Raw genomic sequence first — 24024 nt, 5'->3', positions numbered from 1 at the left:
AATGAAAAAGATGGAGGTAAGCTGCACAGCCTTGCACAGTTTATCAGCTGAAAGATAATCCATAACTAATGTAGTCTTTAATGTAATTTATTATTTGAAATTCACTACAACACCACTTCTTGCTTGTGTAGCTTCTCTGATGAACAGTGGTAGCTTTATTTTTTTGTCTTTTATGTGTTTCAGTTATTACTGTGGCCAAGCTGGGGCACCACTTTGAAAACTTTTAGTTCAGTATATTGACACCAATAGATGTATGTATTTTCTAGCCTGGTTGCCAAGCGATGGTGGAGGACAAACACACACACGCGCACACGCACACACACGTGTGCACATGCATACACACACACACACACACAACTGGCTTCTTTTAGTTTCCGTCTACCGAATCCACTCACAAGGTTTTGATCAGCCTGAGGCTTTAGTAGAAGATACTTGCCCATGGTGGCACACAGTGGGACTGAACTGACAACCATGTATTTAGGAAGCAGATTTCTTACCACGCCATACCTGTACCTATACTTTGATATAATATCGTTTCTAATCTAGGCACAATCCCAGAAATTTAATGGGTACCAACTTGATTACATCAGTCCCAGTGTTTGATTGGTATTTTATTTCATCGACCCCTGAAAGGATGAAAGGCAAAGTTGACCTTGCTGGGATTTGAACTCAGAATGTTAAAGAACTGCAAGAATGCCACTAAGCATTTTGTCTGACATACTAACAATTCTGCCAGCTTGCTACCTTCATAGTGGTATCAAAAGGAAAGTTGATGTTGTCTCTGATCTAGATTCGAGATATACATTTAGATGTTTTCATTTTTATCACTATCAGCATCATCAATCATCTTTAATATATTTTGATATGTTTTTTTTTTTTCATGCTGTTTGGTTTGTAGAGTGTATTCTCACTCCCCTCATTCCCACTTGGTACTTCATCTTGTCTGTGAAACCCCACCATCCTCTCGTTTGACCTCACATAATCTTCTTCCTATATCTGCGTGTCACAGTTATCTTCTTGCTATCAAACTCCTACTGCATTCGCCTTATCTTGCAGGTGTAGTAGTTGATTAGTTGGTTCACACATACCATGTGTTCATCCCACCATAGCTATCTCATCTACTACACATCACTTAACACTGTCAATGCCAAGCACCCTCAAATCTCATGTGTCCCCTCCATTGTTCATACAAACTAAACTTACATATGTAACAGATTTTCTTCACATCTCATCTGTCGCCTCCATTTTTCATACAAACTAAAGTTACATATTCAACAGGTTTTCTTCATCTTCATTCAATATCCTTGTCTTGCAGTTATAAAATCATCAAACACCTTACTCATGTTCAACACTTATTGTCATCATATTTTTAACAAAACACATCTTATGTGTGAATCAATTCTAAAAACAATGAAGGATTTAAAAGTGTTTAATAAACTTCATTAAACGGTTTGTTAATTTGGTATTTGGAACATGAATTAACAAAAGGATTTTACTTTAAAAAATGTAATGGTATTCTTTTAATCTCTTAATGGTTTCTGTCATTGGACTGAGCCCTTGAAGGGTTTAGTCGATCACATTGACCCAAATAGTCAGGGCTGATGTGGTTGAATAATAAGGCTGGTACTTATTTCATTGATCTCAATTTGTTGTAATGCCAGGTTACAGAATATGAACAAACAAATATAAATATGGAAACTAAGATACACGCAATTTAGTTTTTCTGAAGAAACAAATAGAGACTAACAAAATAAATTACCAGATTGAAAAATTGAATAACTCTTTCCGGAAAATTGAATAACTCCCTTGAAAACGCTGCCCCAGCATGGCCACATTTCAGTAACCGAATCTAATACACAAATGCAAAAAATATAAATATTTGTTCAGACCTTACAGCAGACATGATGTTACTGTTGGGCAAGACACACAACTCTATTTATTTCAGTTTGCCCAACTAGCTCCTCTCATTTCACAATTCATTGTAGGAAGAGCTCCCAACTTTAAAAACAATTGCTCCAGCATGGCAAGTGCTATAGTTTCCGATCTATCACTTTAGCCTACATGCAAAAGCAGTTAGATCTCTCTCAAACTAAACTCATCCTTTTTTAAAAAAGAAAGGACACACTTATTTAATACAGTCTTCAAAAAGATGAGATGGATGGTGCTTGTCTGGGGGTTAAAGAGCATCTCTTGCTAGCCTGTAAAACAGTTAATATATATGTATATAGGAGTGGTGGTGGATAGCACTGAAAGCTGTCTTTAGTCAAGGCAGGTTAACTGCTGTTGTACCTTGCAAATATGATATGGGCAGAGTTATTTAAGTGGTGAGTAAATTATGTGAAAGAGTTTATGTATGTAATGAAATAGGCTGATATAGACATTGATGGTATTAAGCTGATGATGGAAGTGAGAGTAATTAGGTATTAGGAAAGTGTGTGTGAGAGAGAGAGAGAGAGAGATAGAGTATGAGTGTTAGCTAGCTATCAGTGTATGAGTGTGAGGTCAGTTGAGTGAACTCCTTGTGTATATGTGAGTGAAACATTCCTTGCATAATAAAACCAACAAATTAAAAAAATAACACAGACTTTTATATTAATCCATCATCATTGTCATCCTTTAATGTCCATTTTCCATGTTGGCATGGGTTGAATGGCTTGACAGGAGCTGGCAAGGCCAGGGGTCACATCAGCTTCCATAGTCTGTTTTAGCTTGGTTTCTATAGCCAGAAGCACTTTACAAAGTGTTCTGTGTACTTTTTACGTTGCACCATCACCAGTGCTATATTAATCGAAAGGTAATATCATGCATGCCATACAAAATGTTATGAAAGGCTGTATACTTCCTGAGCATTGTATGTTACCTATATCTGCCACTGACCAGGAGAACTGTCTTGTATGCAAAAAATATGGAAAGGTATTTAGTTATAAAATATTATAGATTAGTATTTAGCAGAAACATGTAGGCTGGGAGAAAAAGAAAAACAGAGAGTAAGAGCTGCAAGAAGCTGGTCTTAGGGATGAAGTCCACATGTACTGTTTGGTGTGAGGCTTAAAAAGAGTAATATGCTGTGTAGGAACTAACTTCATTCTCTTCAAGACTCATCCTCTTCCTCATCATCATCATTTAACCTTTGACATATTCAGGTGAATCATCTAGCTGTATGAGTTTTCTTTTGCTCCTGTAGCTGTTTGTGTATTGAGAGGGGAGAAAACTCATATGGTAACATGATTTGCTTACATCATGCTAAAGGTTAATGGCTGTCTTCAATACTGGTATGTGTTGAGCAGTTTGCCATGATCTGATAAGCCCTCGAGCTCCAATGTCTGCTTTGACATGGTTTCTATGGCTAGATAACCTTCCTAATGTAACTGCTTATTTTACAGAGTGTACTGGGTACTGTTTTTGTGGCACCAGCATTAGTGAGGTTGCCATGTTACTCGCAAGACTGAAAAGCCCTCCTCAGCTGATAGTAGTGGTTGAGAGGTTAAAGTATGGCAGGGGGACAGGAGCAGGTTTTTTGCTGTAGTGGAAATACATGGCTACCTCACATTTTGTAGGGGTGGGCAAGAGTAACTGGAAAGAGAGATTAAGATAATGCTGTCAAGATGTCAGGGCAAATCTTCAAAAAACAAAAGATGAGTAGAAGAGATAATGGGGACAGAAAATCTGAAAGGGCTGGTGGGAAAAGATTGCATGAATGTGGGAGGAAAGTGACAGATGGTTAGTGATGAGGTTAGAGATGAATGAAGTGAATGGTAGACCATGGTGAAGGCATAATTCTTAGTTAATAACCAGTGTATATAAGTGTTATGACATGGGTATACATGTCTGGTGTAAAATGGTATTACACAAATATATGTTAAAACAGGATGCAATCTGTATTACTCAGATGTGGGTATGATACTCAGTATTCACTGTTCAGCTACCAACTGGTGAACCAACACACACGGTCGAACTAACACCTGTCAATAACTCCCCCTGACAGTTCACTCATTTCTTATATATTGTAATTGGTTAGTCCACCTTCAGTTATGTGGGGGTGTTCAGGATTCTAGTCTATTGAATAGTGTGTGTTTTGTGGATTTCATTCTTTGTGGATGCTTCTCAAACTAAGATGGTTCGGTATATTTTGATATTTGAATTTCTAATTGTGGACATTATTGTTACTTTATTTTTTCTTCTTTTTCTTTATCTTTTACTTGTTTCAGTCACTGGACTGCGACCATGCTGGAGCATTGCCTTAAGCAGTTTAATTGAACAAATTAACCCCAGTACTTATTTCTTGAGAAATCTGGTGCTTATTCTTTCTGTCTCTTTTGCTGAACTGCTAGACTATGGGGATGTAAACAAACCAACACTGGTTGTCAAGCAGTGTTGGTTTGTTTAAAAACAAGCACAAAGACACACACACAAACAGGTTTCCACACAGTTCCCCTCTATCAAATTCTCATAAACCAATAAAAAAGATGTCAGTGCAGGTATGTGTGTGTTTGGTTCACTAAAGCCAGTATCTCTGCATGTTTACTTTTGTGTGCAGGTGTTTGTTTGTGTACAACATCTATGCACATAAAGTAATTCTACTGGTTTGTTACGAGGTTATTGGCCCAAGAACCATGATGGTTCATCCTGTGTCTAGAACAGTGGTTCTCAACCTGTGTTCTGCAAAGGTAGTACTGGGGGTCCATGAACTAAATTCAAAATTTCATATATATATATATATATATATATATATCTTTTCAGGTTCATGATGCTACTAGGTCCATTGCCTCCCACTTCCTCAGGGTTGGCACTCTCAACGTTGGCACACTGAAAGGCAGATCTGGTGAGATCGTCGAATTGCTTGAACGGAGGTGTGTAGATATATGCTGTATTCAAGAGGTGAGGTGGAGAGGAGGTTCTGCTAGGTTCCTCACAGGTAAAGGACAGAGGTATAAAATTTTCTGGGCCGGGAATACTGAAGGAGTCGGGGGAGTGGGTATGCTTATTGCCGAAAAATGGGTAGATAAAGTTATCGAGGTAGTCAGAGTATGTGACAGAATATTGAAGATTAGATTAGTGCTCCATCATAGTTTAGCAACTATTATATCGGCCTATGCCCCTCAGCCAGGGTTACCCGATGGACAGAAAGACAGTTTCTATGACACCCTACTGCAGACCACCTCATTGACGAACAACAGGGACCTTCTCTTTGTGGCTGGTGACTTCAATGGGCATGTTGGACGATATGCTGAGGGCTTCTATGGAGTTCATGGAGGCTATGGTTATGGTTCTCGCAATGAGGAGGGAACCAGGCTGCTGGAGTTCTGTGATGCGAATAGTCTTATGGTTTGCAACACTAACTTCAGGAAACCAACAAGCCACCTGGTCACCTACCGTTCGGGCCAGCATACTAGCCAAATCGACTACATCCTTGCCAGAAAAAGGGAAAGATGGCTGCTTATGAATGCCAAAACCTTCCCAGGCGAAGAATGTACCCCACAACATAGAATGGTAATCAGTGACTTTAGGATCAGGACTAAGAGGACGACTAGAAGACGACCAACATGGAGAAGAAGGGTCTGGAAGCTTAAAGATCCTGCTAATGGACAGAGATTTAGAGACATGTTACTTGAAGCCTTCGACGAAATAGAAGGGGGCATAGCTACACATGGGGTAGAAGATAACTGGGCGCTTCTAAGGGACAACCTGCTGAAAGCCACTGACCAGATCTGTGGCTGGTGCAAAGTCCCCACAAGACCCAAAATAACGTGGTGGTGGAACAATACTGTTGACAGGGCTATTAGACAAAAGAAACAGGCTTGGAAGGACTGGAAGAACGGTGGTAGCAGGGAAGTGTATCAGACTGCAAGAAGGGAAGCTAGGAGGCAGGTTTATTTAGCCAGAGGGGAAGCAGATAGGAAAAAATTTGCCAATGTCCTGCGCCGTGAGGATGAAAGACTTGAGGTATTTCGTGTTGCAAGACAGTGTGTGAGAGAGAACCGTGATGTGGTAGGAGAGAAGTGTGCTCGCATGGATGATGGTTCACTTGCGCTAAATGAGGATGCAAAGAGAGAGGTTTGGAGAAGCCACTATGAAAGGTTGCTGAATGAGAAAAATGAATGGGATAAAGAGAGTCTGCCGAATGTTGACCCAACAGAGGGACCAGCAATCCGAGTTGACAGTTCCTTAGTAGATAAGGCAATTAAAAGCATGAAAACAGGGAAAGCCCCAGGCCCATCAGGAATTACTGCAGAGATGCTCAAAATATCTGGTAGTGTTGGCTATAGCCTAGTCACCCGTATAGTTAACCAGGTGATACACGAAGGAGTCATTCCCAATGACTGGTGTAGCAGCATAATAGTCAGCTGCTACAAAGGTAAAGGTGACGCCCTAGATACAAATAGCTACAGGGGTATCAAGCTGCTGGATCAGGTAATGAAGGTTACGGAGAGGGTTATAGCCCAACTAATTAGAGAGAGAGTTAGCCTAGATCAGATGCAGTTTGGGTTCGTGCCAGGGAAAAGTACTACTGATGCTATTTTCATGGTAAGACAGCTGCAAGAGAAATACCTAGCCAAAGACAAGCCCCTATACCTGGCTTTTGTTGATATGGAGAAAGCCTTCGCCAGGGTCCCCCGATCCCTCATCTGGTGGTCAATGAGGAAACTAGGGATAGATGAATGGTTAGTGAAAGCTGTACAAGCCATGTACAGAGACGCTGCTAGTAAGGTGAGGGTTGGCACCGAGTACAGTGAAGAATTCAGGGTAGAGGTTGGGGTCCACCAAGGTTCAGTCCTCAGTCCCCTCCTATTTATCATAGTCCTCCAGGCAATAACGGAGGAATTCAAGACAGGATGCCCCTGGGAGCTCCTCTATGCTGATGACCTTGCTCTAATTGCTGAGTCTCTATCAGAACTAGAGGAGAAGTTTCAGGTATGGAAACAAGGTTTAGAATCGAAGGGCCTTAGAATCAACCTAGCCAAAACCAAAGTCCTAATAAGTAGGAAGGTAGACCAATCACAAACGCCTTCAGGTAGATGGCCCTGCTCGATCTGTAGAAAAGGTGTAGGTAGAAACTCTATAAGATGCACCAAGTGTAAGCTATGGACACATAAGAGGTGCAGCAATGTCAAAGGAAGGCTAACTAGGAAGATGGTTTTTGTATGTGGCAGATGCTCAGGAACAATTAACACTGAAGATGCTCTGAGACCAACTTCCGTCACTTTCCAGGGAGAAAAGCTAGAAGTAGTTGATAGTTTCCGTTACCTAGGTGACCAAGTCAGTAGCGGGGGCGGGTGCGCTGAGAGTATAACTGCTAGAGTAAGAATAGCCTGGGCAAAGTTTAGAGAGCTCTTACCTCTGCTGGTGACAAAAGGCCTCTCGCTCAAAGTAAAGGGCAGACTGTATGATGCATGTGTACGTACAGCCATGCTACATGGTAGTGAAACTTGGGCTGTGACTGCTGAGGATTTGCGTAAGCTCGCAAGAAATGAAGCTAGTATGCTCCGATGGATGTGTAACGTCAGTGTTCATAATCGACAGAGTGTAAGTACCTTGAGAGAAAAGTTGAACCTAAGAAGTATCAGTTGTTGTGTACAAGAGAGACGTATGCGCTGGTATGGTCATGTGATGAGAATGGCTGAAGATAGTTGTGTGCGAAAGTGCCACACCCTGGCAGTTGAGGGGACCTGTGGAAGATGTAGACCCAGGAAAACCTGGGTCGAGGCGGTGAAGCACGACCTTCGAACTTTAGGTCTCACCAAGGAAATGACCAGTGACCGAGACCTTTGGAGGTATGCTGTGCGTGAGAAAACCCGGCAAGACCAGTGAGAACAGTCAAAATCAAGATCAAACCAAATTGAGGTCGATCAACATCAGGGCCCCCGTGCAGGTGACACGTAAAAATACCATCCGTTCGTAGCCGTTCGCCAGCCCTGTCTGGCCCCCGTGTAGGTGGCACGTAAAAGCACCATCCGTTCGTGTTCGTTGCCAGCCTGGCCTGGCCCCCGTGCTGGTGACACGTAAAAGTACCATCCGTTTGTGGCCGTTTGCCAGCTCTGTCTGGCCCCCGTGCCGGTGACACGTAAAAGCACCATCCGTTCGTGGCCGTTTGCCAGCTCTGTCTGGCCCCCGTGCCGGTGACACGTAAAAGCACCATCCGTTCGTGGCCGTTTGCCAGCCCTGTCTGGCCCCCATGTCGGTGACATGTAAAAGCACCATCCGTTCGTGTCCGTTGCCAGCCTCGCCTCAGCCTCGCCTGGCCCCCGTGCCGGTGACACGTAAAAGCACCATCCGTTTCGTGGCCGTTTGCCAGCTCTGTCTGGCCCCCATGTTGGTGGCACGTAAAAGCACCATCCGTTCGTGTCCGTTGCCAGCCTCGCCTGGCCCCGTGCCGGTGACACGTAAAAGCACCATCCGTTCGTGGCCATTTGCCAGCTCTGTCTGGCACCTGTGCAGGTGGCACGTAAAAAGCACCCACTACACTCACGGAGTGGTTGGCGTTAGGAAGGGCATCCAGACGTAGAAACACTGCCAGATCTGACTGGGCCTGATGAAGCCTTCCAGCTTCACAGACCCCAGTTGAACTGTCCAACCCATGCTAGCATGGAGAACGGACGCTAAATGATGATGATGATGATATATATATATGGATAAACATATTAAAAGGGGTTCATGGGAAAACTCATTTAAATAAAAGGAGTCCTTGGTAGTGAAAAGGTTGGGAACCACTGACCTAGAACTATAACACCTGGTTTTCTCTCAGTGGTCCACTCTACCATAGCCTGACATTGGCAATATTATTGACAATATCATTTAAGCACAATATTCTAAGTGTTTCTTTCTTGTGGTTTCAAACCCTGGACCAGATGATGCCTCTGTTCTTGAGCAAAACTCTTCATTTCATTTTGTTCCTGCTCACTCACCTGGCAAAAATGACTAATCCTGCAACAGGTGAGAAATATGTATGTTACAGGATCTGGGAAACCAGCTTTATGAACCTATGGCTTGGGAAGGCCTTTCAACTACTTTTTCATCTCACATCCTTAATTTGTAATAAAATGTAGAAACTTTTAAATCATTCAGTTATTTTGTAAATGTCTATATTTTCCACTCTCTTTTTGTACTGGTTCCACAAGAAACTGCCTACCCCTGCCATGCTCCCTGCAGAGTAATTGGTGATCAGATCAACCTCTTGAGTGCAGGTGCCATGAAAAGATGCATCCAGTGCACACTATAAGTGGTTGGTAGATGAACAGCAAATGTGCAGAGTTGAGAAATCTCTTTAGTCTTGTTACACCAAGAGCTATTTAACCTGTTCAGTGCTGGTGTTACGAGAAAATGCATCCTATCTGTACTATAAAGTGGTCAGCAATAGGAAGGCAAACCAGCTGTAGAAACCAAGCCAAATGATACAGATAAATGAGGGTGATAGCTTCTAACAAGAAATGATTTAAACCATGATGATTATATAACCCATGCCAGCATAGAAAGCAGACATAAATTGATGATATTTCCTCTGTAAATAATATGACCTTTTGCAGGATGTGAACCTGGTTCAATTAACTGAGTTTGAGCTCTTTATCACTGTTAATCTCTGAACTTGACATATGACAATAATATTCATTGGAAGTTTGTTGTCCAACCTCAGTTTGACTCTTATTGAGTAGATCAATAATCACAGATGTTCCAACTATGGCCATCCAATCCTTTTATATTCACTACCTCTTGATTTTTTTTTATTAAGTTGAGAAGATGTGATGTCAGGGAATTTTTTGTTGCTATTTCTAGCAGCTTAAGCAACTGCTCAAAGGCTCTTGCTAGATTGTATTGAGGTCAACTTCATCAATGAGGTCAAAATGAAGGCCAGCAGCTTGGTGACCTGAAAGGAGATAAAGAAAAACAACAAGCAACAAAGCAGAAATAATTAATTTCATAGTTTATTTAGTTGCTGCAGCTTGCTCATTAATTAAACAAAATTAGCAAGTTTGATCTACCTTTCCAAAGCAGCCGGATAATAATCAATTATCTTGCTTGTTAATTACTTGAAAGCAGATTGGTACAAACTGTAGGTTGTCTTTACATTCCAGGGTCAAATCCATTATTTGGAGATGTTTACATCCTCTGGGGTTGACAAACTGTGGCAGTTATATTCCCTTTCTAACCCTGCCCACCCCTCCACCTCTTTATTCAGGGTAGCAATCTAGAAAATCATTTAGTAGCTATTTAACTGTTTAGTAGATTGTAATACTGCAATCCCTCACTGTATCATGGTTCACCTATTGGGGTTTATTATTTAAGCTTCCATCGATTTCTCCGTGGTGTTGTTTTGCATTTACAATAAAATAAATATATACAAATTATAAAAATAATGAAAAAAAATGCACTACAGTACTGTTTCTACTTCGTGAATTTTCATCTATTGTGGGGGTGGGGGTTTGGAATGTAACACCTGTGATAGTCGAGGGATTACTGTAATGGGAAACAGTGTGGGTACAATATTACTGGGTATTATGGTTCCACGTGAGATAGCAGTAATTGCTTTTATCAACTCTCTCAGACCTGGGCCTGAGAGAGTTGATAAGTCCCAGGAATCCTGAGCTAAAAAAAAAAAAATAATAGTTGTATACACAGCTCAAGAGTAATAATTGCAGGCAAGCTAATGGACAGAATCACACAAAAAAAAAAAATAAAAAATAATAATAATAGACCTATCTCTCTCAACTACTGTGTTTGTCCCCCTGAATCTCTATTTCCCTCATCACTTTCACCAGTTTTAGTGCCCACATCATTCTCATTGTCTGCGTAAGGGTAAACTCTTTGTCTAACGAATAAATATCATCAATAATTTTCATCAACTATAAAGAGTGTAGGCTTTGCTCATTTACCAGACAAAGTGCTAGGTTCCTCACATGCTCATTTCATCACTAAAATCTTTTTTTTTTTTCCAGTTAAAAGCAAAAATAAACAACTGCTCCGGGGGATACCCTTTGAGTTATAAATACACTTGATTACAAAGCTGCAATGTGATCGGTTGTCTAATTCTAGTATTTTATCTTCTTTTTTATGAGTGTTGTTCATTACCACTTTAACGAGGATCTGGTAACGATTACGCGTAGGCTATTCCTGCTATTGCAGGAACAAGGCGCAATAGGATTAATGTAATTTGGCAAATTTCCTCAGAGAGTATTTTAGCTACACACACACACACACATTTAAAGGGCGGTAACTGTATTATGTATTACTACTATAGCTATTTAAGTCATTCTTCTGAATAATTGAGAAATAAAGTTTACAATCATAATTACAACTAATTATTATTAAGGTGGTGTGCTAGTAGACTTGCCAGTGTGTTGGAAACAATACTTTGTGATATTTCTTCCAACTCATTACATTCTGAGTTCAAATTCTGCCCAGGTCGACTTTACTTTTCATCCTTTCAGAGTTAATGAAATAAGTACCAGCTGAGCACTAGGATTGGTGTTATTGACGTACCCGTTTTCTTCAAAATTGTTGCCTTTGTGCCAAAAATTAGAAAAAAATTATTTTTTTAAGGCAACAAGCTGGCAGAATTGTTAACATATCCAACAAACTACTCAGTGGTATTTCTTTTGGTTCTTTATGTTTTGAGTTCAAATCCTACTGATATCAATTTTGCTTTTCATCTTATCAGGGTTGATAAAATAAGTTTTTTTGCTGAGATAAAATCTCTTATAGATGTGATGTATTAAAATATATATATATATATATATATATATATATATATACATATATATATATATATATATATATATATATATATACATATATATAATTGAAAAATGCATTAAATACTACAAAACGTACATGTAGGACAGACACAAAAGGGCACTAATCCTTCCTCAGTTATCGACCCAAAATGCTAATACCTGGTTTCATGCCTTTATCATTAAAGGCACGAAACTAAGTATTAATATTTTTGATCAATAACTGAAGAAAGATTAGAGCCCTTCTATGTCTGTCCTATATGTACGTTTTGTGGTATGTAATGCATTTTTCATTTATGGAATAACTGAATGCTATGCATCCCGACTTTATATCATCATCATCATCGTGTAGCATCCGCTTTCCATGCTGGAATGGGTTGGACGGTTTAACTGGGGTCTGGGAAGTCAGAAGGCTGCACTAGGCCCAGTCTGATCTGGTAATGTTTCTACGGCTGAATGCCCTTCCTAATGCCAACAACTCCATGAGTGTAGTGAGTGCTTTTTACGTGCCAGACGAGGCTGGCAAACGGCCACGGTCGGATGGTGCTTTTTATATATATAATGTGTTTTTTATTCTTTTTTCCATTTTTTCTCCCTCTAACCAAGTCTCCAAAAATTATCACACACACACAGTTTCAAAATAACAATGAACATTCTCTTCCCTATTCAACTCCAGATTTTTTCAACTAACTTGCGTATATATAAAAGGTCTAAAGTTTCTGTTAAAAAAAATCATTCCTGATGAATCTCTGAAATGAGATGAAAGTGCTAGTTAAATAATTATTACCATCTTATTCTGAATATATAAAATCTGTACACCACTTCAAACATATACATATGTTTGTTTGTTTGTTTGTTTGTTTGTATGTATGTATGTATGTATGTATGTATGAATGTATGAAAGAAAAAAGTCCTCCTGGTAGCAGCTAGTGAGAATGTAATCTGGACAAAGTTCAGTATCTTGCCTATCAGCAGTGTATATACATTCACTATGATACATAGATACCTATTTGAACATTAAATGTGGAGCTCTACAGGTCTACCCTCCTGGTAAGAAGAGCAGTGTTTAGAAGAGGATGTAGTCAATAAAATAGTAGTACTTTCATGTTGATGATAGTTGATAGTTTTCTTAAAATAACCACATGCTGACTGTTATTTAGTTAAGATAAAAATCTGGTTAATTTATTTGTTTATCTATTTTTCTTATTGTAAATAATTATATTCATATCTTACTCAACTTCTCTGACTCATCATACATGCATATGTGCTCACACACACACACACAATCTGGCAGCTCAAGGGACAAAAACTAAGATCAACTTTTGGCACATTGTTTAGTAGTTCAAGACAGTTTATATTGTAAACAGACTGAGGTATGTTAAATGTCAGTTCACAGCTACTTAATAATTGTCTGACATGATCATCATTATCATCATCATCAATACTACCGCTCACTTGATCAATCCACTCTACTATGGATATATATATCTTTTATCTCTTATCTTTTACTTGTCTCAGTCATTAGACTTTGGCCATGCTGGGGCACCACCTTGAAGAATATTAATTCTATGATTCCTGTTCTCCCCCCTCTCTCTCTCTCTCTCTGGCCAGGTAACCATGTACCTCCTCTATAGCAAGGCACCTGTTTCTGCATCGCTGTCTCACTATAACCTTTCATCATCTGCGGCAAGATCATCTCCTCCAATGCCTCCTCCTTTCTCAAAGAATCTTTGTCTTGTGAGTTACTTGTTGACCCTGTCAATACAGGTGTCACTTAGATAGCATCCAGTCCACATTGTAAAGTGGTTAGCATTTGGAAGGGCATCCAGCTATAAAAACCATACAAAAACTGACCTCGCCTGTGCTTGTGCCATGTAAAAAGCACTCGGTCCACTCTGCTGGGTGGTTGGTGTTTGGAAGGGCATTCAATCATAAAAGCCCTGACAAAACAGACACAGAGATCTGGTGCAAGCTTCTGCCTGACTGGCTCTTGTTGAGCCATCTCATCCATGCCAGCATGGAAGGTGGATGTTAAATAAGATGATGATGATGATGGTGATGATGATGAATCAACACCAGTGTTTATTGTTTTTAAGCCTGGTACATATTCTATCAGTCTTTTTTGCCAAATTGCTAAGTTATGGGGATGTAAACACAACAACACTGGTTGTCAAGTGGTGGGGTCAGGACAAACACAAAGACACACACACATACTTAGATATATAAAATTATATATGACGGGCTTCTTTCAGTTTCCATCTACCAAGTCCACCCACAAGGCTTTGATTGGTCTGAGGCTATAGTAGAAGACACTTGCCCAGGGTGCTACACAGTGGGACTGAACCTGGAACCATGTGATTGGAAAGCAAACTTGTTACTATATAAATATATTATATATACATTTGTGAATGAGGACAACAAACTCTACAAATATATATCTGCTAAATCGGAAACCTAAAATGGATCCATAACTCCCGTCTCAGTTACAAGTTTGGATCCCTGATAATCCGTTACAGCACTTAACCCAGTGTACCTATTCATTTTGATCATCAGTGAACTAAACCCCCATATTCTGTATATATGATATAGATGTGTGTGTTGTTAATATTTTGCTTTGCAATCATATGGCCCTTTTTGGTCCAAACCTTAAAGGCTCGATCACCCCATGTGGTGTTTTGAGCAAGTGTCTTCTATTGTAGCATCAGTTTAACCATTTTTCTGTGAATGCCATTTGACAGACAGAAATGGCATGGAAGCTTATATGTGCCTCTGTTCATGTAAAAAAAGGGGAAAATAAAGGCTAGAGGTCTCTAGGTGCAGCTCTTGACCTTAAACAGGTAATTGTTTCATAGAGATTTGATAAAATAAATACCTGGCTGAAGTATGTGCTGGAGTTAATGAAATGAACTAATATTCATGATGGCAGTGTCTAAGCACATTTACACTCTAATAACTGACACTAATTAGAGAATATATATGTGTATGTTTGTACGTATACAGAGTGTTCAAGAAGTCTCTCCACAGGGAATTTTTTTCATACTGAGTCAGACTCTCCAAGATGTACATCAAAACATGTGTTAGAAGAGTCAACTTACGTATTGAAAATGAAGGACGACACTTTCAACACCTCTTAATAAAGTTTTTATAAAGCCTTGTAAAGCCTAATATATTTTTTTGTAGTCTTATACCATCTTATAAATATTTATTTTGCAATAAAATACTTACTGTAGAGAGATTTTTTAAACACCCTGTATATGTATGACTGTATGTATCTGTGTATGTGTGTGTATACAATGTATGTATGTATTCTTTTATTCTTTTACTTGTTTCAGTCATTTGACTGTGGCCATGCTGGAGCACCGCCTTTAGTCGAACGAATCGACCCCTGGACTTATTCTTTGTAGATCTAGTACTTATTCTATTGGTTTCTTTTGCCAAACTGCTAAGTTATGGGGATGTAAACACACCAACATCGGTTGTCATGCAATATTGAGAGGACAAGCACAGACACACAAATACACACACACACACACACACACACACACAGATTAATATGACTGGCTTCTTTCAGTTTCTCTCTACTCACAAGGCTTTGGTCAGCCTGAGGCTATAGCAGAAGGCACTTGCCCAAGGTGCCATGCAGTGGGACTGAACCTGGAACCATGTGGTTGAGAAGTAAGCTTCTTACCATGCAGTCGCTTCTGTACCTTTGTGTATATGTTCTTTTTCTTGTTTTAATTTAATTTTGATTGGCTAGGTACTTTATATCCAGGTTGTGAAGGAAAGTGTCTTTATTTATCATCCTTTAAATCTTCAGAAGGTCTTGCAAATGTTTATTGTCCCTGATATTGTGTTCATTTGTGGTGTATGAATCCAGGAGCTGATTTCTCTTAGAATTTAGAGTCAGGAAGTCATCTTGGCTGTAGAAAATCTCCTTCAGTGAATTCCATCTGACTCATGCCAGCATGGAAGATGGATGTCAAAATGTGATGATGATAATAATGTAGAGTTGTGTTATGCTAAGTAGTCACCAATATCTAACTAGTACCATCAACTAAATTACTCTGGCTTGACATTATTTGTATCACATTTATCATCTTTTAGAGTCTGTATTCAAAGCTGGCATGGACTGGATGGTTTGAGAAGATCTGACTAGCCTGAGGGCTGTGTTGGTCTCCATTGTCTCCTTTGACAAGGTTTCTACAATTGGATGCCCTTTCTAATGCAAACGACTTTATAGAATGTGCCAGGTGCCTTTTTTCATGGCACCAGTATGGTGAGGACACCAAGTAATTTGTGGGACAAACACTCTTTGACGCTGGCAGGTGGGTGCAGTATTGAGGGAGGTGACTTTGTGCCAGGTGTCGAGAAGCTAAACTCATGGTTCTCAACTCTTTTTTTTGTCTGTAGACCCTTTTGATTCCTATTTTGTTCTACTAGACCCTGCAAAGCCATTCAATGTTTTAAAAAAATCCTTTTATATTTTCACAATTAAATATTACTAAGAATTGTATATAAAAAATAATATTTTGTGCATTGCCAGAACCTTGTCCTTCTTTTTAAAATGGCAGTGCTCCAGCATGGCTGCAGCCTCAAGGCTGAAATATATAAAAGAATAAAAGAATTGTAGAAGTATAACCAATGTATTGCACATCAATTTTAACAATAAAATCTTATATGGACCCTCAAGGGTCATATAGACCCTGGTTGAGAACCACTGAGCTAAAATATGTATGAAGGTCAGGGACAAGTGCCTTGTTGTACATGACTACTCCAGATGGTGGGACATAGAATCGTAGCAGATGACAGGGGTAGCATTGAAAACAATATTAGTAAAAGAAAAAAAAGCAATAGTTTTTTCACTCTCTCTCTCTCTCTCTCTCTCTGTTTATTTTCTCTTGTTCCTTTCTGTTGAATAGCATAGGCTTGAAACATAAAAGACTTCATTTTTCCTGAGTGTCAAACTAATACACCTGCTTGTTGTTCCTACACCTGTCTTCATCTTTTTTGGTTTTTTTATAAATTTCAACAGTAGTTAAAAATGTTTGAGAAGCACTGTTTTAAATTAACTTAATTTATGGCAATTTTTTTATTCTCTATATTTAACAATTTTTTTTCTTTTCTTTTTCCAGAATACGAGAACTTTTCTATAAAGATGATAGCAAAACTCTTCGCCGAATGATATCTGCTAAAGAGATCACCGAAGATGAATTGAAGGTGAACTTGATTCTTTCTTGTAAAATTGGATCCATCAATTGTGCTGCAACAATTTTAGAGGCTGGAATATCATGCAATATGTTAGATTCTGAAGGGTTTACACCTTTGGCAACAGCCTCCAAATATGGACAAAACCCTATCCTTGATCTCATCATTCGCTGGGATTGTACAATTGATCTCAGTGTTGGCCCTTTACAGAACACAGCTCTTCACTTCAGTGCCAGTGAGGGACATTTAGAATGTTGTCAGTCTTTGTTAGAGTCTGGATCTGAAGCCAATGCTGAAAATGCTGAAGACAATACACCATTGATTTTAGCAGCAACAAATGGTCATGATCATATTGTGAAACTTTTGCTCAAATGGAATGCATCTGTACGTCGAGGAGGATCTCACGAAGCAAGTGCTCTACACATGGCTGCCAGTAATGGCCATATTAATTGTTGTCAGACCTTATTGACTGCTAAAGCTGATGTTGAGAGTGAGGATAACTTTGGTAATACTCCATTGATGTGTGCTGCAGAAAAAGGCCATTATCAGGTTTTAGCAATGCTGCTGAATCGAAGTTGTGATGTGAATCATATGAGCCACAGTGCAGTTACTGCACTTCACTTGACCACACAACATGGAGACTATGAATGCACCTGTTTGTTGCTTGAGCATGGGGCTGAGATTGATGCACAAGACATTCGTCGTTTCACTCCACTGATGATGGCTTCACTTAATGGTCATGATAAAATCGTTGAACTATTGGTGCAGCATAGATGCAATATCAACATGGTTGCTTATAACAAACGCACAGCACTACATTTGGCTTCTGAACGAGGAAAACTGGGATGCTGCAAATTACTATTTGAAGCTGGATCCTCCATTAACGCACAAGATGTTCTTGGCTGCACTCCACTTCATGTAGCGGCTAGCAAAGGGCATATGGATGTATTGAAATTCCTCATATCTAATGGTGCTGATATTTATGAAAGAACTTCCAATGGTGACATGCTTCTGCACTTTGCTGCTGCTGGTGGCAACACAGAAATCTGTAAGTTTCTCATTGAACGCAGTTTTGACATTGATGCACAGAACTATGATGGGATTACGCCACTTGTAAATGCTGTAAAACATCAACAGATTTCAACATCAAAACTTTTGCTGGACTATGGTTGTAAGGTGAATCATCGAGGCTTGCATGGAATGACAGCACTTAACGAAGCAGTTTTCTATAACAACTTCCCACTTGTAGTATTACTCCTGCAGTATGGCGCAGACCCAGATATTGAAGATGCTGTGGGTACCTTACCACTTTGGTTTGCTATTGATAATTTAAACCTTGATATGGCCAAAGTATTGCTGCTTGCCAATGCTCGATCAAATCAGGTTTCTACTTTCTTGGAGTCCTGTGGACCTTGTAGTCCTCTGGAACATGTACTTCATCAACAAAAAGAGACATTGATCATCTGGCTTGCAAAAGCTTATGGGTCAAAAGCTTTAAACGCATTTCGAAGTCATTTACACATTCTACGTAAAATGCCATCTGTGAACAAAAGTACCATAGAAATGGTACAGACTCTTTCTTGTAATACCAGGCCATTAATGGAACACTGTAGGCAGTGCATCCGCACTACTTTTGGTAAGGGTGGGAAAGTTTCTAATGACATACAGGCCTTGGAAATTCCATTAAAAATCAAGAACTATTTATTATTTAGTGATTTCGATGGTTGGCAATCAGAAGTTAAGGAAATAATATAAATATTATTTTTTTCGTTAGCACTACTCTCAAAAGCTGTTTTAAATTGACTATTCTTGCCAAGAGAAAAAAAACATATTTTGTAGGATTCAGAGATAATCCGAACATTTTGATATATTTCACTTTAAAGGGATTAAAGTTGAACAGAAACAGGATGAGAGGAATGAAGAGAAAGAAACCTTCAACTCCTGAGAATCATTTAAAGTTTAATTGTTGCTAATGCCTTTACCATTAGTAGATTCTTCAGACATCTAGCTGTTTGGGAATTAAAGCTTAGCTTTCACTTTCATTTTTTTTTTTGTCAGTATTGCTAATGAAAAGTGGTGAGTACCACAAGGTAAGCTCCCAACAAATCAAGTCAGTGACTTAGTTTTGATTCCTAGTTGAAGTTATTTCAATGCACTTATGCTTCTAATGTCTTTTAGAAAGGCATGAATGTCTCAATGCTACATTTCTCTGCCCCTATGAAGTTGAGGTCTCATGTTTACATCAGACATCACTGTTAGTAACACAGTAACACATACATATGTGACATTCATCATCGAATGAGAGGTTAGCTTTCGGCAAGTCAAGCCCATGAAAATGATTTTAGTTTCCCAGTTAAATGCCATTAATGCCCTTTTGAAAACCATGAACGTCACAATTTCTCTATTTACTTTGTGTCTAGTTAAAAGAAATCAAAATTGGTAACTAAAGATATCCTGTGGTTTTACAGAGTTAATGGATAATGAAAAACTTAAACTACGGATGTTCTTCCTGAAACAAGATCTGCTTTCTACAATCTTAAAGCTTACTTTTAAAGCTACATCCCATCTTGTATATAAGTATATAGACACATACACACACATATAAATTATATATATATAAGAATAAATTCTATATTCTGACATAGTCACTAAATTGTATTTTAGTTGTTATTTTAATGCCTTTGTGATTTACTGAAATCCAATGAAAGTTGAAGCCCAAGTACAGAAATTCATTTATTTTTTTTCACTATCAGGTATGATTAAAAAATCATCTGGTTTCTCAATCATGTAGCTTTGGGTTCAGTACCACCCTGTAGCACGTTTGGAAAGTATTGTCTTCTATAACCCATGACCCAACCAATGCTTAATGAAGGAATCAGATGGAAACTGAAAGAAGCTTGTGTGTGTAAGGTAGCAAGCTGACAAAATCATTAGCATGTTGGACAAAATGCTTAGCTGCATATCTTCTGGCTCTTTGTGTTCTGAGTTCAAATACTGCTGAGCTCAAGTTTGCCATTCATCCTTTCAGGGTAACAAAAATACAGTACCAGTCAAATACCAAGGTTAGTGTAATCAATTTATCCCCTGCTGCCCTTGAATTCTCTGGTAGACCACCATCTCGTTCAAGGTGATGTTATGAGATTGTTTACTTACAAGCCATGGAAACCAAGTGACTATCATTATGAGTCTTAGGGCTCAAGAAACATAAATGAAACAACTATATGTGTGTATGAATGCTTACTATTTTCATTGAGCTACAGTCAGAAACATCACCATTTCTAGCTGGGCAGCAACTGGTGATGTTTGTTGATATTTCCTGTCAACAGATTATCTAGAAGCTCTGTGCTTTCAAATTCCTTTGAAGTAAAATAACCTTTGAAAAACAGGTAAGGAATATCATCTAGCCTCAGCTACCTCCTCCTCTAATCTATGATCACTTGGAAAAACAAACACTTTAAATTGACATTTGATTCATTTGTTTGTTCAGTAATTTCTGTGGAATTAGTGAGAACTGAAAAGTTGAAAAGAGAATGGAAGCATTGCACTATGAACGAAAATGTTGTGTTATTGCATTGTATCTATAGCAGGGATACTTATCTTAAATAGCTCAGTCCACTTGGCTGTAAATTGATAACACAGGTTTATGTATAGTTTAGGGTCTGTCATAAACCTTAGAATTCATAAGACTGGGGGTTTGGTCTGGTTTCCATGGCATACAAGTGACAAATTATGTAATTCCCTGCTTCCTGGACATGCCATTCTGTTGCACAATTAACTCCTCGGCTCCTGCTGGAGCTCCTTTACAGCCAAGTGGACTGGAGCAACATGGAATGAAGTGTTTCTAATCAAGAACACAATGCAGCCTGGGAATCAAAACTGCTATCAGGAGTGCAATGCTAACTTCTAGGCCAGGCTCCTTCACATTGTCTATAGTTTACCACTCTGTGAAACTGATGATTGTTCAGTGAGTTTGTAGTGAAGTTATACATTTGGATATAAATTTGGGAAGGATCAATTTCAGATGAACAACAACATTCAAGGAAATGGCAGCTTTAGTAATGGTGTATACTGCCAATGTTCTACTTTAACATTGTCGTTAATGTTTTAATCCCAGGTAGCTCTGTTTAAGCAGACTTTATGATCAAATACATTCCATCTTTTTCCTATTGCAGAAAACCTAGGGCCACTATATTTAGTGTACCCTTTTAAGATGAGTGTTTGAGGGAGATTTGAGTATTATTTGTTGCAGATCAACCCACCACATAGTTGTCCCTTTGCTAGAATGGATAAGTGTGGATTGTCTCAGACTGACTGAAATCATGATTTCATGTCCCAGTGGTAGAACCTTGTTGTCAGATGGCCATGAGTTCCAATACATTTATAAATTTAAAAGAAAATTGACAATGTCACTTCATTGAAGTCTATGTTTGGGTGTCCTTGTCTCGAAACTGCACTAATTGTAAACAAATGCCACTGTCACACAAACAGTGTTGTTTGTTTGCACTCTTTTAAAACATGTCCAGCTATTGTTTTTTTTTTGTATTAAGACTTGGGGAAATATTACCTTGTCTGGAAACAGGTGAGTGTTGGTTACAGGAAAAATGTCCAGTCATTAAAAATATGCCTCAACAAAGTTTATCTTACCTATACAAGCACAGAAAAACAGAATGGTGATTGATTATAATTATGATGTAGCACATGTCAATTTTGTGAAACCCAGCGAAGTTACTTATGCAATATGTTGAGTTCAGTACTAAATTAATGAAAAATGTTTTATGGAGCTACTGTTGTCTATAGCAGTGAAATATTCCTACCATATGGTACCTGCATACAGAGAAATAGGGGTCATCTGTTGGTGTGAATTTCCAACCCTTCAGCCAGTATCTTAACAGGTCAGCTGCAACCAATGTTTTTGGATAGCCAACTGACATTTCCCCAGAAAGATCATGTCCTGTATGAGGTTTGTATTACATCCAGCCGATGTCTCATTTCTTTAACACTTGCTGTTTAACCCAGTTAGCCCTGATCAAGCAGATATGATCAAAAAGGTCTCCAGCTTTGACTATCCCATCTTTTATTCAGAATTATAATTTCCAATGTGCTCTTTGGAGAGAAAAACTGAGAGTAGGTATAATTTTACTGCTGTTTTCTGCAGATCATGCAACCACTTAGTGGCTTCGTTGGTTAATTTATTGGAAAGATCAATTGTACATGCAGCAGAGAGAAACAGACTACTGCCTGCTCCAAGCTCATGCTATATAATATACACATGCATGGCTGCAGATTGACTGAAGCAAATAAAAGATATGCACACTCAGTTCATCCAGAGACAATGACATGTACAAACACAGCTGCCTATAATAGAAGCTAACTGTGACAGCATAACATTAAAACGGTCGAAGTAGCAAGTTTTTAAAAACTAATTGTAAATTTATTGCAGTATACCTTTTAGCCAAAACTGCATGTTTAATTGGATGTGCCAGGAAAATATTAATGAATGCCTATACAATTTATGTGCATAGAAATAGGGTTAGCATGACATAATGGGTGAGAAGTTCTTGTGTATCCAAGTAGGACTATACCCACTTGACCAACCCCCTCCCCTGTTTTCTACTCATGGAAAGTTTATTTGCTTCCATTTGCCCTGTTCATCCAACTAGCATCAACTAAAACTTATATTCCATTGCATAATAGTTACAAGACAATTATCTTTCATCTAAAAGAGATTCTTAACAGTACCAAAGTTAAGTATCAGCTTTGTGGGCTGATATGATTTGTGAGTGGATTAGATTAATTTTTGATACAGTTCTATATTTAAGAGATGAGGAATTATTTACATTTGGATGGATATTTGTCCTCATCTTGTTTGTTGTTAACACATTTCTGTTGATATACCTTCCAGCTTTCATCAGGTGTCTTGGGGGAAATTTCGAACCTGGGTTTTCATTCCTAAGGTAATTTCCAATATTATTACTATTCAGGTCACTACCTGGAATTGAACTCTGAATCTTGGGGTTAAGTAGCCAGTGCTGTTAACACCATGGGCATATGGTGTAGTAGTTAACAAGATGAGGACAAATATCTGTCAAATGTAAATGTATATTTACAATTTTTTATCCTGGACTAGTATTTTCAATTTATTTTGAGTTGTGAATTGTAGATTATGGTGACTGTTTTTTGATGTAAAATAAAAACCAAAGAAAGCTCTTCCAGTCTTTGAAGTGGGTGTTTATATATATAATGTTGCAAGCTAAATGGTTTTTTAAAATTACATTCAAAAGGAAGCAAAAGATAATTAGCTAATTTCTAGAGAAAGAACATAAAGGACCCACATATCTACCATGCAATGTTGCATGGTAAAAAGGGATGTGGATTTTGAATGTAGATGATTTGAGAAAAGTAGAGAAATAGATAAACTGAATAACTAGATATAAATGTGCAAGACAGAACATAACATGGTGATGGAATAATACTGTAGTTAGAGCTATAAAAGCTAAGAGAAAGGGGCAACCGAACCATATCAAGTAATTAGAAGCTAGTAATTAGTAAGAGAAGCAAAAAGGAAATGATTTACCAATGGCATGTGATAATGTTCCACATGGCAAGGCACTGTACTACAATGAAATGAGATGTTAATGGGGGGAAATGTGTATGAAATGACACTTTCTCTTAGTGACATTGAAAAGAAAGGTGTGAAAGTGCTATTACAAGATGTCAATGTGGGGAATGCATGGGAGAAACAGAATCTCTATAAAGTTGATCAGAGAGACCAGTCAATGAAGTTGACAGTATAGTAGCAAGCACAATTAAGGATATGAAGGCAGCTGGTCTTTAAGGAAGTCACCAAGATGCTTAACAATGCAAGGTCACATATTGGTCACTTGTGTGATTAATTAGGTAATAAAGATGTAAAAGCTAATAATTAGCATAGCACCATGAGAGTCAAGGGCAACAGGAGATACACTTGAGGGCTTCAAACTGTAGGATTAAGTTATGGAATTCATTACAAACAAAACAGCCTAGATGAGATGCAGGTTGATTTTGTGCTGGAGAGAAATACTCATACTACAAGGTCTTTGATAAGGCTCCACTAATT

At 38.6% G+C, this 24024-nt stretch overlaps 1 protein-coding gene across 2 annotated transcripts in view; it reads left to right on the top strand.

The window, feature by feature from the left end:
• Window positions 1–19576, top strand: part of LOC115228168 (ankyrin-1) — a 72282-nt gene extending 52706 nt beyond the window's left edge. For both annotated transcript variants that reach the window (XM_029798815.2, XM_036514793.1), the window contains exon 2: window positions 16856–19576. In XM_029798815.2, the coding sequence (XP_029654675.1) occupies window positions 16856–18683 (1828 nt within the window). In that variant the 3' untranslated portion in view covers window positions 18684–19576. The remainder of the gene's footprint in view (window positions 1–16855) is intronic.
• Window positions 19577–24024: the final 4448 nt, after the last annotated feature.

This window comes from Octopus sinensis, linkage group LG2 (assembly GCF_006345805.1).
Source record: "Octopus sinensis linkage group LG2, ASM634580v1, whole genome shotgun sequence".
Classification (NCBI taxonomy): Eukaryota; Metazoa; Mollusca; class Cephalopoda; order Octopoda; family Octopodidae; genus Octopus; species Octopus sinensis.
This window is presented reverse-complemented; position numbering and strand designations above follow the sequence as displayed.